Here is a 16890-nt window from a genome sequence, read left to right as displayed (position 1 = left end):
AATTTACATAAAACAGAATCACTTTGCTGTACACCTGAAACTAATACAATATTGTACATCAGTCACCTCAATTCCATGTTCATCCGTGACTGATATGTAGCTGGCATTTGTCTCATTAGGGTAAGACAGGAGAACATCATAGTGCACCAACTCAGCTGAATCCAGTCCAGACTTCTTCCACTGGTTTTGGATTTTCTTGGCAAGCAATAAATTTTGTTCCGTTCCTGCCAGATGAGGTAGCTTTGTAAACGAACTGAAATGAAAATAAAATTAAAGTGGGATTCAAAGACTATATTCAGAAAATGTCCTAAGAACGCTTCTAGATGCATAACTCATATTTTAGATGTTAAGTATCATTTCTATAACCGAGATATAAAAAACACAGCTAGGGATTTCTAGATATGCCAGTTTTTAAATATTTGTGTGTAACTGCAGTTTTCACATGTGCTTGTAGGGAATATGCTATGCACAGGCCTGTACTATAATTAACAGGTGTTCTTTGAAAAATAAGAATGACTTTCTTATTTTCTTATATCTTATATATATTCTTATATATATATATAAAATATATATATATTTTCTTATATCTTATATATATTCTTATATCACCCCCAGGTGAAGGGCTGGGAGCAGTAAAATGTACAACATGGAAAGATATCTTGAAAACAAGATGCTGAAGTACTGATGTGACTGATGGAAAACCAGTCACCAGAGCCTTGAGGGGGTTGCTGAGAAAGGGAGTCACTAGCCAAAGGGCTAAACAGAAGCATGAAAGGCCTGAAGGTTTGACATCTGAGACTAAAGAACAGATATCTCTAGAGCACAAGCAAGGAAGGAGAAGTTAACAATAAAAGGCCTGCAAGGGTTAGGATCTGGGCTTTTGCCTGCGAATGGCATCAGCCTCCTGATCCCCACTTCATTTCTGAGTCTTCTTTTTCCTTATTCTTCTGTGGCTCTGCTCCCTCGGGTCAGTTCGTTGTTGAGCTGGTCCGGACAGTGCTTCCTCAGAAAAGAACACATCTGGTGCTGAACACAGTCAGCAGGGATTCGGGGATGAGCAAACATGAGGGAAGGATGGCACATCCCTACGCCACCGGTGCTAACTTCTTGCTGCTTATCAGGAAGTGAAGATATTCTCAAACTAAGATCATCATGTTTGCCAGACACCAGCCGGGCAGCTGTGCTAGCCTGCACTTCTGGCACTGTTTTCACCCTACTGTATACAGTTGTTTATTTATCCCAATGAAATTCAAGTTCATGCATCTTTATGTTTATATTTCCAAATGCTCAGTACTTGCCTGTTATCCAGGAATTACATAATTCAGATTTGCTGAACTGAGTTTGGGCAATGATCTCTTGGTTCTGAGTCTAAATGATTTGCAACAGTTAAGTAACTTCAGAAACATAGTTTCAAATGAAATTCACTTTGCTTGAGGTAAATATTTTAAAAGTTTCCCAAACCCCCTCCCTCCGTAAGTAGCCCAATTATACTTCTATACACTGGTGTTTTAGTCAATCATAGAACAACCAAAAAAGACAGAGAGTAAAGCAAAATCAGTACTTACTGAAAACTTACTATATGCCAGTAACCCGATGAGGTATTTCACATGGGCTTTCTGATTTAATCCTAACCACCCTTTTTCCATTATCTGCATTTTGCAAATACATTAACAGAGAGCAGTTAAATAAGTTGCTTATAATTTAGTAGGGCTTCACTCATAGCTCAGTTGGTAAAGAATCTGCCTGCAATGCAGGAGACCTGGGTTTGATTCCTGGGTCCAGAAGATCCATTGTGGAATTAAATCATTCATCTGATCATACTGATCAACTGCTTAAAATCCTTCTATGGCTCCTTATATTCTGCATTATAAAGTTCACATTGGACATAGCATTTGGACCCTTTTTTTAATCTGATCCACTTTCCAGGTTCATTTCTTACCACTCACCTTATAAACTTCTTCACTCTTATCATTTAATATGCTAATTGGTCTCCTAAAATCACCACCCTTTTTAGCCTCTGCACAAGATCTTCTCTTAGACAAAAGTATCATCCTACTTACGTAAATATCCCTGTACACCACTCCTAGTTATTTACATTCCCCAGCTGTAAGCTGTTAACTATTCATTACGATACTTCAATCATTTTCTTTTCTGTGAAGCTTTCCACATCTATTATCATTAAATCAAAGCTGCAAGTTACTGACATTTAATACCATACAATATTTGGGGGCGGAGGGAAGTATCAGGACTTCCCTTTTAGTCCAGTGATTAATAATCCACCTTCCCACACGTGCATTTTGACTTAAAGCATTCCTGATAGGAAGCCTCAAAGGGCCAAGCCAGATGCTGACAATCCAAAACAAAGGTCTTAAATAGAGAGACCCATGAAGGGAAAGCCAAGAAAACTAAAAAGAATCCACTTTGCAATGCAGTAATGCCAGTTTGATTCCTGGTCAGGGAACTAAGATCCTACATGCCACGGGGCAACTAAGCCCACACACCCCAACTAGAGAAGCCCCCATGCCACAAAAAGAGCCTGTGGGCTGCAACCGAGACCCGATGCAATCAAACAAAATAAACTAACTTTTTTAAAGAAGTATTAATGTGTTTGTAGACAGAAGTTTTTGAGTGCACAAGAAAACCACCAGGGCTTGGGGATATTTAAAATTTTACTTCACATAATTCATTATTGTTTTATTTCCTTTAGTGAGTAAATAATATTCTTACAATGGGGGGGAGGGTAAGGTAAGTATATTCCCTTCATTTAAGGTGAAGGATTAATCATTAAGGTTTGCCTCCCACCTTTTCATCAACCCACCAAAATGAAAGAAGTGCAAAAAAAAAAAAAAAAAGCATCAGGGAACAACTTTACTGAATTTCTCCTTATGGTCCCAAGATAGGCATTGCAGCTCCACACATCATATATTCAGGCTACAATGTTCAGGAGAAGTTATTTCCTCTTTTGTGTTTCTTTGAACAGGGGAAAACTTTGTAGTGGATCTCAACTAAATTTTTCCCCTGTTTTATCAGTCATAATACGGTCATATGCACGTGTGTGTGTGCTTGCTCAGTTGTGTCCAACTCTTTGCAAGCCGGTGGACTGCAGCCCACCAGGTTCCTCTGACCATGGAATTTTCCAGGCAAGAATACTGGAATGGGTTGCCATTTCGTCCTCCAGAGGATCTTCCTGACCCAGAGAATGAACCCGCTTCCCTTGTGTCTCCTGCATTGGCAGGTGGATCTACTGAGTAAACTGTAGTGCATCCCTAAGGCTTTCCTGTTTGCTCAGATAGTAAAGAATCCACCTGCAAAGCAGGAGACCTGGGTTTGATCCCTGGATTGGGAAGCTCGCCAGGGGAAGGAATTGGCAACCCACTCCAGTATTCTTGCTTGGAGGATTTCATAGACAAAGGAGCCTAGCAGGGACTGGACCACAGTCCACAAGGTCACAAAGAGCTGGACACGACTGAGCGACTAACACACACAGTACATCCCTACAATGAATGAAGAGATTAAATTACTCTTTCTAATTGGTTCACAAATTCAATGCAATTTTAATCAAAGTTCCAGCAGGTATTTTTTTCTTTGGTAGGAATTGAGAAGTTGATTTTAAAATTTATTTGATGCCAGTCCAGGTTCAATGCACAATACTGGATGCTTGGGGCTAGTGCACTGGGACGACCCAGAGGGATGGTATGGGGAGGGAGGAGGGAGGAGGGTTCAGGATGGGGAGCACATGTATACCTGTGATGGATTCATTTTGATATTTGGCAAAACTAATACAATTATGTAAAGTTTAAAAATAAAATTAAAAAAAAATTTATTTGAAAATGCAAATAAAATAGTCAAAGCAATTTTTAAAAAGCAAAATATGTAGGATTAACTCTATCTCATTTTACTCAACTTACTATTAAGCTATACCAAACAAGACAACATGGTACTGAGATTAATAGATCAACAGAAGAAAATATTTTGCTGACAAAGGTCCATGTAGTCCAAGCTGTGGTTTTTGCAGTCATGTACCAACATGAGAGTTGGACCATAAAGAAGGCTGACAATGAAGAATTGATGCTTTCAGACTGTGGTGCTGGAGAAGACTCTTGAGAGCCCCTTGGACAGCAAGACTAAAAGGAAATCTTAAAGGAAATCAACCCTGAATATCCACTGGAAGGACTGATGCTGAAGCTGAAACTACAATATTTTGGCCACCTAATGCAAAGAGCCGACTCATTGGAAAAGACTGTGATGCTGGAAAAGATTGAAGGCAGGAGGAGAAGTGGGTGACAGAGGATAAAATGGTTGGATGGCATAATCGACTCAATGGACACAAGTCTGAGCAAACTCCAGGAGATAGTGAAGGACAGGGAAGCATGGTGTGCTGTAGTACGTGGGTTGGAAAGAGTCAGACATGACTGAGTGACACAATGACAGAAGAAAATATAATATCCAAAAACAAGCCATTATGGTCAAGTGATTTTAGTCAAATCTATCAAAGCTATTCAAAAGGGAAAGGAAAGTTTTTTAAAAAATCTTGTAAGAATAATTACATATTTGTATTTAGAAAATCATCAACTCATATCAAACTACACACAAAAATTACCTTGAAGTGGACCACTGACCTAAATACACAAGCTACAATCATAAAACTTCAAAAATAATCTTCACAACTTCTCATAGGCTAAATTAGATAGAACACAAAAGTATGAAACAAAAGACAAAAACTGGACTTTATCAAAATTTTAAATTCCTGCCCTATATAAAGCCCATTTCTGCTTTATTGACTATGCCAAAGCCTTTAACTGTGTGGATCACAATAAACTGTGGAAAATTCTGAAAGAGATGAGAATACCAGACGACTTCACCTGCATCTTGAGAAACCTATATGCAAGTCAGGAAGCAACAGTTAGAACTGGACATGGAACAACAGACTTGTTCCAAATAGGAAAAGGAGTACGTCAAGGCTGTATATTGTCACCCTGCTTATTTAACTTATATGCAGAGTACATCATGAGAAATGCTGGACTGGAAGAAGCACAAGCTGGAATCAAGATTGCCTGGAGAAATATCAATCACCTCAGATATGCAGATGACACCACCCTTGTGGCAGAAAGTGAAGAGGAACTAAAAAGCCTCTTGTTGCAAGTGAAAAAGGAGAGTAAAAAAATTGGCTTAAAGCTCAACATTCAGAAAACGAAGATCATGGCATCTGGTCCCATCACTTCATGGCAAATAGATGGGGAAACAGTGGAAACAGTGGCTGACTTTATTTTTTTGGGCTCCAAAATCACTGAAGATGGTGATTGCAGCTATGAAATTAAAAGACGCTTACTCCTTGGAAGAAAAGTTATGACCAACCTAGATAGTATACTCAAAAGCAGAGACATTACTTTGCCAACAAAGGTCCGTCTAGTCAAGGCTATGATTTTTCCAGTAGTCATGTATGGATGTGAGAGTTGGACTGTGAAGGAAGCTGAGCACCGAAGAAGTGATGCTTTTGAACTGTGGTGTTCGAGAAGACTCTTGAGAGTCCCTTGGACTGCAAGGAGATCCAACCAGTCCATTCTAAAGGAGATCAGTCCTGTGGGTTCATTGGAAGGACTGATGTTGAAGCTGAAACTCCAATACTTTGGCCACCTGATTTGAAAAGTTGACTCATTGGAAAAGACTCTGATGCTGGGAGGGATTGGGGGCAGGAGGAGAAGCGGACGACGGAGGATGAGATGGCTGGATGGTATCACTGACTCGATGGACATGAGTTTGAGTAGACTCCAGGAGTTGCTGATGGACAGGGAGGCCTGGCGTGCAGCAGTCCATAGGGTCACAGTGTTGGACACAAGTGAGCGACTGAACTGAATTGATCCATCCACACAACAGAATGCTGCTGCTAAGTCGCTTCAGTCATGTCCGACTCTGTGAGACCCCATAGACGGCAGCCCACCAGGCTCCCCCGTCCCTGGGATTCTCCAGGCAAGAACACTGGAGTGGGTTGCCATTGCCTTCTCCAATGCATGAAAGGGAAGAGCGAGAGTGAAGTTGCTCAGTCATGTCCGACTCTTCGAGACCCCATGGACTGCAGCCTATCAGGCTCCTCTGCCCCTGGGATTTTCCAGGCAAGAGTACTGGAGTGGGGTGCCATTGCCTTCTCTGATACAACAGAATAATACTCAACAATAAAAAGCAATGTACTCCACAGATACAATCAACAACCTGGCTGAATTCCAAAATCATTCATTATGCTGAGTGAAAGACATAAAAGAGCACATATTGTATGATTCTATTTAAATAAAATATTAGACAATAAAAAGGAATCCATAGAGAGTGAAGGAGGAATAAACTGCAAAGCCATGATATAATTTTTCTGTCTTTTGATTGAGGAGGAGGTTGGCTGAGTGTATTATTCATATGTCAACACTCTCAAATTATAAGCTTTATATGGATGCCGTATATTCTATGGAAATTCAGCTCAGTTCAGTTCAGTCACTCAGTTGTGTCCAACTCTTTGAGACCCCATGGACAACAGCATGCCAGGCCTCCCTGTCCATCACCAACTCCTGGAGTTTACCTAAACTCATGTCCATTGAGTTGGTGATATCATCCAACCATCTCATCCTCTGTCATCCCCTTCTTCTCCTGCTCTCAACCTTTCCCAGCATAAGAGTCTTTTCAAATGAGTCAGCTCTTTGCATCAGGTAGCCAAAGTATTGGAGTTTCAGCTTCAGCATCAGCCCTTCCAATGAATATTCCGGACTGATTTCCTTTAGAATGGACTGGTTGGCTCTCCTTGCAGTCCAAGGGACTCTCAAGAGTCTTCTCCAACACCACAGTTCAAAAGTATCAATTCTTCAGCGCTCAGCTTTCTTTATAGTCCAACTCTCATATCCATACATGACTACTGGAAAAACCATAGCCTTGACTAGATGGATCTTTGTTGGCAAAGTAATGTCTCTGCTTTTTAATATGCTGTCTAGGTTGGTCATAACTTTCCTTTCAAGGAGTAAGCATCTTTTAGTTTCATGGCTGCAGTCACCACCTGCAATGATTTTGGAGCCCCCCAAAAATAAAGTCAGCCACTGTTTCCACTGTTTCCCCATCTATTTGCCATGAAGTGATGGGACTGGATGCCATGATCTTAGTTTTTTGAATGTTCAGTTTTAAGCCAACTTTTTCACTCTCTTCTTTCACTTTCATCAAGAGGCTCTTCAGTTCTTCTTCACTTTCTGCCATAAGGGTGGTGTCATCTGCATATCTGAGGTGATTGATATTTCTCCTGGCAATCTTGATTCCAGCTTGTGCTTCATCCAGTCCAGCGTTTCTCATGATGTACTCTGCATATAAGTTAAATAAGCAGGGTGATAATATACAGCCTTGACGTACTCCTTTTCCTATTAGGAATCAGTCTATTGTTCCATGTCCAGTTCTAACTGTTACTTCCTGACCTGCATACAGATTTCTCAAGAGGCAGGTCAGGTGGTCTGATATTCCCATCTCTTTCAGAATTCTCCACAGTTTATTGTGATCCACACAGTCAAAGGCTTTGGCATAGTCAATAAAGCAGAAATAGATGTTATTCTGGAACTCTCTTGCTTTTTCCATGATCCAGCAGATGTTGGCAATTTGATCTCTGGTTCCTCTACCTTTTCTAAAGTTAGCTTGAACATCTGGAAGTTCACAGTTCACATATTACTGAAGCCTGGCTTGGAGAATTTTGAGCATTACTTTACTAGCGTGTGAGATGAGTACAATTGTGCGGTAGTTTGAGCATTCTTTGGCATTGCCTTTCTTTGGGATTGGAATGAAAACTGATCTTTTCCAGTCCTGTGGCCACTGCTGAGTCTTCTAAATTTGCTGGCATATTGCGTACAGCACTTTCACAGCATCATCTTTTAGAATCTGAAATAGCTCAACTGAAATTCCATCACCTCCACTAGCTTTGTAGTGATGCTTCCTAACGCCCACTTGACTTCATATTCCAGGATGTCTGGCTCCAGATGAGTGATCACACCATCGTGATTATCTGGGTCGTGAAGATATTTTTTGTATAGTTCTTCTGTGTATTCTTGCCATCTCTTCTTAATATCTTCTGCTTCTGTTAGGTCCATACCATTTCTGTCCTTTATCGAGCCCATCTTTGCTTGAAATGTTCCCTTGGTGTCTCTAATTTTCTTATACCTCAATAAAACTGTTTTTTTTTTTTTTTTCTTTAGTGAAATAAATGTCACAATAGCTGTCTTCAAGAACTTCATAATCACTCCCCTGAATGTCATTCTTTCTCTTGCTAAGACACTGGGGGTTTTGCACTGATCCTTCTGCTTTCTTTCTGTCCTGTTTATGTCCCTTAAGTTTGTAGATGGGACAAAGGTTTAATCTTTGGTGAACGGAATCTGAAACTTTAATCTCTTTCTCTCTAAATCAAAGTTTACCACCATCTGAGTCTTCCTGATAGAATGTGACATTTAAATAAATTCCCTGATTAGACCCAGGCCTGGGGAACAGAGAGTAACGTTCAGCTGCCCTTCAAAGTGCATGAAGTTGGAACATCTCTTAATAAAGAAACCAAAGACTTTTTTTGCACACGAAGTCAGGGAAGAAAGACTTCGGCATCATTCAAATAGATTTTACTCTAAGAGTGGTATAAAGGGACATTTAAACTACCAGGAATTAATATGATATTATATCATTTCACACAAAGGTTACCCACATCAATATAATCAGTTTTCAAACAGTTTTCACTCTGCATTGTGTCAAAATTCTTATTTTTAAGATCACTTATTCAAAACAAACTTACCGAAGAAATGATTTTATATTATCAGCTTTCATCTCAGATATCAGTTTCCACCTTAAATTCTGGTGACTGTCTGCTGAAGTGGCCGTATCTTTGAGGGGCTTACTAAGCCAACCTGTGGGGGGTGGGGGTGGGGACATATGCATATTACATACACAATAAGTGCTTTTGACTTTTATAAAAACTAAAAGTCCCCCCACCCCAAAAGTCAAAAAACAGCAACAACACAAAGAGCCCTCAGCAGAGAAACAGATCACCGGCGGCGGTGCGAAGAATTCAAACTAAATGCAGAAAACCTTCAAATTCCGCTGTGTAATTCTGAGTTGGTTAAAGGAGTTTTAGATGAGAGAGAATCTTGTCATTTTCCTCGTGTTATGTATTAGAGCACGGGCCTCTATCTTTCTTGTTCTCCCAAGGAGGTCTGCTTCACAGCGCAGCGGCTGACACACGGGGAGGATTCCCCAGAGATTTTTGCAATAAATGATCACAGAAGGGCAGTTACAAGTTTCGACTCTTGGAAACGAAACAATCTCTTTGACCCCTGCGAATAATGGCAACTCTAAATTTTCTTTACAACGGCTCTTAACAGTAACCTGAGTAAGCGAAAGGCTCTCAGTCGTGTCCGACTCTTTGAGACCCCATAGACTGTCCAGTCCATGGAGTTCTCCAGGCCAGGAACCTGGAGTGGGTAGCCGTTCCCTTCTAAAGGGGATCTTCCCAACCCAGGGATCGAACCCAGGTCTCCCACATGCAGGTGGATTCCTTACCGTCTGAGCCACCAGGGAAGCCCAAGAATCCTGGAGTGGGTAGCCTATCCCTTCTCCAGCAGATCTTCCCAACCCAGGGATGGAACCGGTCTCCTGCATTGCAGGCGGATTCCTTACCAGCTGAGCCACCAGGGAAGCCCAAGAATACTGGAGTGGGTAGCTTATCCCTTCTCCAGAGGATCTTCCCGACCCAGGAATCAAATGGGATCTCCTGAATTGCAGGCGGATTCTTTATCCGCTGAGCCACCAGGGAAGCCCCGAGCTCGGCATGCCGGAATGCATCGCGTTCGGCTTCCAGTCGGGCTGGGACGCGGCGCCGCGGCCGTTCCCGCAGGCTGTCGTTCTTCTCTCCACGCAGGCCGCAGAGTGGAGGGGCGCCTGGCGCCCGGGGCAGCGGTCAGCACACTCACCCACCGTAAATCCAGCCAGGAAGGACGCCAGCGCTGCGGCCAGGAATATCCACAGGTACGGTCGGCGCCCGCTGGTGGCCATGGCTTCCTCGGACTGCAGCGGGAGGGGCCGGACGCGGGGGCGCGCCGCGGGAGCGCGGGCGAGCCGGCGGCGCGCGGCCGGGCGCGCGAGGGCCCCCCAGGCGGCCGCCCAGCGCGGTCCCCTGGGCGGGTCCTCAGGGCCCCGCCAGCCTCCGCGCGGCTCCGGAGGCGGAGGGACGCCGGCCCCTAGCTGCCGGTCCCTGCGGTCGCCCGGAGGCCTCGACGAGGCAGAGACGACCCTGCCGGGGGGGAGGAGACATGCTTCTTGGTGGCAGGCTCCGTCCACCTTGTCCACCCCGGGCAAAGTCTGCGTTCGCGGGCAGGCCGCTGAAAAATGCCCCTAATAAACTCTACTTACCAACCTCTTTCCAGGAACTGCCAAATTTCCGCAGTCAATAATATTTAACCACAGCTCTGTCTTCCCTGTTGATTACCCCCTGCCGAAATCTAATTTCTAACTGCTCAAGCTTGGGAAGCATCTCTGGTTCTGCCTGCTCCGTGATAACGCATCAATTTCTTTTTTTTTTTTTTTTAATGCTTATATTTTATATTTATTCATTCGAATATTGTATATAGGCACCACTGTACTAACATGAGTGATCACACCATCGTGATTGTCTGGGTCGTGAAGATATTTTTTGTACAGTTCTTCTGTGTATTCTTGCCATCTCTTCTTAATATCTTCTGCTTCTGTTAGGTCCATACCATTTCTGTCCTTTATCGAGCCCATCTTTGCATGAAATGTCCCCTTGGTATCTCTAATTTTCTTGAAGAGATCTCTAGTCTTTCCCATTCTGTTGTTTTCCTCTATTTCTTTGCATTGATTGCTGAAGAAGGCTTTCTTATCTCTTCTTGCTATTCTTTGGAACTCTGCAGTCAGATGCTTATATCTTTCCTTTTCTCCCTTGCTTTTCACTTCTCTTCTTTTCACAGCTATTTGTAAGGCCTCCCCAGGCAGCCATTTTGCTTTTTTTGCATTTCTTTTCCATGGGGATGGTCTTGATCCCTGTCTCCTGAACAATGTCACGAACCTCATTCCATAGTTCATCAGGCACTCTATCTATCAGATTTAGGCCCTTAAATCTATTTCTCACTTCCACTGTATAATCATAAGGGATTTGATTTAGGTCATACCTGAATGGTCTAGTGGTTTTCCCTACTTTCTTCAATTTCAGTCTGAATTTGGCAATAAGGAGTTCATGATCTGAGCCACAGTCAGCTCCTGGTCTTGTTTTTGTTGACTCTATAGAGCTTCTCCATCTTTGGCTGCAAAGAATATAATTAATCTGATTTCGGTGTTGACCATCTGGTGATGTCCATGGGTAGAGTCTTCTCTTGTGTTGTTGGGAGAGGGTGTTTGCTATGACCAGTGCATTTTCTTGGCAAAACTCTATTAGTCTTTGCCCTGCTTCATTCCGTATTCCAAGGCCAAATTTGCCTGTTACTCCAGGTGTTTCTTGACTTCCTACTTTTGCATTCCAGTCCTCTGTAATGAAAAGGACATCTTTTTTGGATGTTAGTTCTAAAAGGTCTTGTATGTCTTCATAGAACCATTCAACTTCAGCTTCTTCAGCATTACTGGATGGGGCATAGACTTGGATTACTGTGATATTGAATGGTTTGCCTTGGAAACGAACAGAGATCATTCTGTCGTTTTTGAGATTGCATCCAAGTACTGCATTTTGGACTCTTTTGTTGACCATGATGGCTACTCCATTTCTTCCGAGGGATTCCTGCCCACAGTAGTAGATATAATGGTCATCTGAGTTAAATTCACCCATTCCAGTCCATTTTAGTTCACTGATTCCTAGAATGTTAACATTGACTCGTGCCATCTCTTGTTTGACCAGTTCCAATTTACCTTGATTCATGGACCTGACATTCCAGGTTCCTATGCAATATTGCTCTTTACAGCATCAGACCTTGCTTCTATCACCAGTCACATCCACAGCTGGGTATTGTTTTTGCTTTGGCTCCAGCCCTTCATTCTTTCTGCAGTTATTTCTCCACTAATCTCCAGTAGCATATTGGGCCCCTAATGACCTGGGGAGTTCCTTTTTCAGTATCCTATCATTTTACCTTTTCATACTGTTCATGGGGTTCTCAAGGCAAGAATACTGAAATGGTTTGCCATTCCCTTCTCCAGTGGACCAGATTCTGTCAGATCTCTCCACCATGACTCGCCCGTCTTGGGTTGCCCCACAGGCATGGCTTAGTTTCATTGACTTAGACAAGGCTGTGGTCCTAGTGTGATTAGATTGACTAGTTTTCTGTGAGTATGGTTTGAGTGTGTCTCCCCTCTGATGCCCTCGTGCAACACCTACAATCTTACTTGCAACACCTACCATCTTATTTGCAACACCAATCACATCTTACAAGAATACACAGAAGAACTGTACAAAAAAGATCTTCACGACCCAGACGATCACAATGTTGTGATAACTCATCTAGAGCCAGACATCCTGGAATGTGAAGTCAAGTAGGCCTTAGAAAGCATCACTACGAACAAAGCTAGTGGAGGTGATGGAATTTCAGTTGAGCTATTTCAAATCCTGAAAGATGATGCTGTGAAAGTGCTGCACTCAATATGCCAGCAAATCTGGAAAACTCAGCAGTGGCCACAGGACCGGAAAAGGTCAGTTTTCATTCCAATCCCAAAGAAAGGAAATGCCAAAGAATGCTCAAACTACCGCACAATTGCACTCATCTCGCATGCTAGTAAAGTAATGCTCAAAATTCTCCAAGCCAGGCTTCAGCAATATGTGAACCGTGAACTTCCAGATGTTCAAGCTGGTTTTAGAAAAGGCAGAGGAACCAGAGATCAAATTGCCAACATCTGCTGGATCATGGAAAAAGCAAGAGAGTTCCAGAATAACATCTATTTCTGCTTTATTGACTATGCCAAAGCCTTTGACTGTGTGGATCACAATAAACTGTGGAAAATTCTGAAAGAGATGGGAATACCAGACCACCTGATCTGCCTCTTGAGAAATTTGTATGCAGGTCAGGAAGCAACAGTTAGAACTGGACATGGAACAACAGACTGGTTCCAAATAGGAAAACGAGTACGTCAAGGCTGTATATTATCACCCTGCTTATTTAACTTATATGCAGAATACATCATGAGAAATGCTGGACTGGAAGAAACACAAGCTGGAATCAAGATTGCCAGGAGAAATATCAATCATCTCAGATATGCAGATGACACCACCCTTATGGCAGAAAGTGAAGAAGAACTAAAGAACTTCTTGATGAAAGTGAAAGAGGAGAGTGAAAAAGTTGGCTGAAAGCTCAACATTCAGAAAACGAAGATCATGGCATCCGGTCCCATCACTTCATGGGAAATAGATGGGGAAACAGTGGAAACAGTGTCAGACTTTATTTTTCTGGGCTGCAAAATCACTGCAGATGGTGACTGCAGCCATGAAATTAAAAGACGCTTACTCCTTGGAAAGAAAGTTATGTCCAACCTAGATAGCATATTCAAAAGCAGAGACATCACTTTGCCAACAAAGTTCCGTCTAGTCAAGGCTATGGTTTTTCCTGTGGTCATGTATGGATGTGAGAGTTGGACTGTGAAGAAGGCTGAGCACCGAAGAATTGATGCTTTTGAACTGTGGTGTTGGAGAAGACTCTTGAGAGTCCCTTGGACTGCAAGGAGATCCAACCAGACCATTCTGAAGGAGATCAGCTCTGGGATTTCTTTGGAAGGAATGATGCTGAAGCTGAAACTCCAGTACTTTGACCACCTCATGTGAAGAGTTGAATCATTGGAAAAGACTCTGATGCTGGGAGTGATTGGGGACAGGAGGAGAAGGGGACGACAGAGGATGAGATGGCTGGATGGCATCACTGACTTGATGGATGTGAGTTTGAGTGAACTCTGGGAGTTGGTGATGGACAAGGAGGCCTGATGTGCTGTGATTCATGGGGTCACAAAGAGTCGGACACGACTGAGCGACTGAACTGAACTGTACTAACGTGTATATGGTCAGAAAAATAAACATTTTTTAAAATTTTAATTTGGGTTTCCCTGGTGGCTCAGAGATTAAAGCGTCTGCCTCCAATGTAGGAGACACAGGTTCGATTCCTGGGTTGGGAAAATCCCCTGGAGAAGGAAATGGTAACCCACTCCAGTGTTCTTGCATGGAGAATCCCATGGATGGAGAAGCCTGGTAGGCTACAGTCCAAGGATGAGGTAAATTTAAACAAAAATAAAAGTCCTACTGTTTTTTTCCTTATAGGCTAATTGACTATGATGTGCTTTGTTTGGTATTCGTATTTTCCATTTTGATAACATTTATCTGTTATCTTCCCGATGGCTCAGTGGATAAAGAATCTGCCTGCAATGTTGGAGACACAGGATATACAGGTTCAGTCCCTGGGTCAGGAAGCTCCCCTGGAGAAGGTAATTGCAACCCACTCCAGTATACTTCAGAGTAGGTGATGGCACCCCACTCCAGTACTCTTGCCTGGAAAATCCCATGGATGGAGGAGCCTGGTGGGCTGCAGTCCATGGGGTCACAAAGAGTCGGACACAACTGAGCGACTTCACTTTCACTTTTCACTTTCATGCATTGGAGAAGGAAATGGCAATCCACTCCAGTGTTCTTGCCTGGAGAATCCCAGGGACGGGGGAGCCTGGTGGGCTGCCATCTATGGGGTCGCACAGAGTCAGACACGACTGAAGCGACTTAGCAGGAGTAACAACCAGTATACTTCCCTGAAAAATCCCATGGACAGAGGAACCTGGCAGGCTACAGTCCAAAGAGTGACAAAGAGTCGCACACAACTAGGCACTCTCACTCCTATAGGCTTTCATGCAGAATGCCTTTTTGGGCTTCCCTTGCAGTTCAACTTTTCCAGTCCTGTGGCCACTGCTCAGTTTTCCAAATTTGCTGGCATGTTGAGTGCAGCACTTTCACAGCATCATCTTTCAGGATTTGAAATAGCTCAGCTGGAATTCCATCACCTCCACTAGCTTTGTTCGTAGTGATGCTTTCCAGGATGTCTGGCTCTAGGTCAGTGATCACACCATCGTGATTATCTGGGTCGTGAAGATATTTTTTGTACAGTTCTTCTGTGTATTCTTGCCACCTCTTCTTAATATCTTCTGCTTCTGTTAGGTCCATACCATTTCTGTCCTTTATCGAGCTCATCTTTGCATGAAATGTTCCCTTGGTAGCTCTGATTTTCTTGAAGAGATCTCTAGTCTTTCCCATTCTGTTGTTTTCCTCTATTTCTTTGCATTGATCGCTTAAGAAGGCTTTCTTATCTCTTCTTGCTATTCTTTGGAACTCTGCATTCAGATGTTTATATCTTTCCTTTTCTCCTTTGCTTTTCGCTTCTCTTCTTTTCACAGGGCAAGAGGAGAAGGGGACGACAGAGGATGAGAAGGCTGGATGGCATCACTGACTCAATGGACGTGAGTCTGAGTGAACTCCGGGAGTTGGTGATGGATAGGGAGGCCTGGCGTGCTGCGATTCATGGGGTCGCAAAGAGTCGGACATGACTGAGCAACTGATCTGATCTGCGGTTCAACTGGTAAAGATCCACCTGTAATGTGGGAGGCCTGGTTTCGATCCCAGGGTTGGGAAGATCCCCTGGAGCAGGAAAAGGCTACCCACTCCAGTATTCTGGCCTGGAGAATTCCATGGACTACAGTTCTTAGGGGCTCAAAGAGTCGAACATGACTGAGCGACTTTCACTTTTACTTTCATCTATATTGAGGCCTTAGTTGATATTCACATTCTGCACAAACTAGCAATTTTCAAGTAATTTTAACACATCAGTTTCTTAACCACATACGACATGGAAACTGGTGGGATTTTCTTTTCTTTTCCTTTACCAGAACAAGTCTCCAAATGTTTGTAACTGTCAGTTTCTTCTTCTGCAACTGCGGGTGTCCCCCATCTCACTAGAATGTTGCTGTTTAGTTGCTAATTCCTGTCTGGCTCTTTCACGACCCCATGGGCTGTAGCCTGTTAGGCTCCTCTGTCCAAGGGATTTCCCAGGCAAGAATACCGGAGTGGGTTGTCAAGAATGTTATAGGTTCAAATTAATAAGATTAACCACAGAAAGTGCCTTGTACCCTAACTGATGCTAGTTTTTTGTCATCCTCCCTAACCTCTCCCTCCAGTCCTGTTTACCCTAGCTTATCTCTTTAAACGGAGAAGGCAATGGCACCCCACTCCAGTACTCTTCCCTGGAAAATCCCATGGACGGAGGAGCCGGGTAGGCTGCAGTCCTTGGGGTCGCTAGGAGTTGGACACGACAGAGCGACTTCACTTTCACTTTTCACTTTCATGCACTGGAGAAGGAAATGGCAACCCACTCCAGTGTTCTTGCCTGGAGAATCCCAGGGACGGGGGAGCCTGGTGGGCTGCCGTCTATGGGGTCTCACAGAGTCGGACATGACTGAAGTGACTTAGCATAGCATAAAAAAATGATATCAAGGTTTGCAAAACAGCCTTCCTTGTAATCAGGATGCCTGAATCCACCCTTTTTTATTCTTGAGGCAATCTTTAGCAATTCATGACTGGATTCCTCCTATCCAAAGCAGTTTTGCTGTCAGAGCAAAGGTGTCCACTGAGTAGAACATTAAAAGGATAGTATATCTCCTGTTATGAAACAGAGCAGGATGCTGTGGGGCTTCGGGGTACAAACCCTTTCTGTGGCCCCCATTTCTTATTTGTAGGAAGTCGGTTTCATTCAGCCTCTGTGACCTTCCCTGAGTTCCAAAGGGCAGGTTCAAACTGTTGGCTCCAATACTTTGGCCATCTGATGCGAAAAGCAGACTCATTGGGAAAGACCATCATGCTGGGAAAGATTGAGGGCAGGAGGAGAAGGG

General features: G+C 43.2%; 1 protein-coding gene across 7 annotated transcripts in view; it reads right to left on the bottom strand.

The window, feature by feature from the left end:
* NAALAD2 (N-acetylated alpha-linked acidic dipeptidase 2) overlaps window positions 1-10055 on the bottom strand; it is a 51828-nt gene extending 41773 nt beyond the window's left edge. For all 7 annotated transcript variants that reach the window (XM_086383053.1, XM_086383054.1, XM_086383055.1 and 4 more), the window contains exons 1-3: window positions 9960-10055; window positions 8786-8897; window positions 67-253 (exon numbers count right to left, since the gene is read on the bottom strand). In XM_086383053.1, the coding sequence (XP_086239179.1) occupies window positions 67-253; window positions 8786-8897; window positions 9960-10041 (381 nt within the window). In that variant the 5' untranslated portion in view covers window positions 10042-10055. The remainder of the gene's footprint in view (window positions 1-66; window positions 254-8785; window positions 8898-9959) is intronic.
* Between the last annotated feature and the right edge of the window lie 6835 nt (window positions 10056-16890).

The sequence above is a fragment of the Bos grunniens genome, chromosome 29, assembly GCF_055505025.1.
Source record: "Bos grunniens cultivar Pamir isolate PY7600 chromosome 29, Bosgru_T2T1.0, whole genome shotgun sequence".
NCBI lineage: Eukaryota > Metazoa > Chordata > Mammalia > Artiodactyla > Bovidae > Bos > Bos grunniens.
This window is presented reverse-complemented; position numbering and strand designations above follow the sequence as displayed.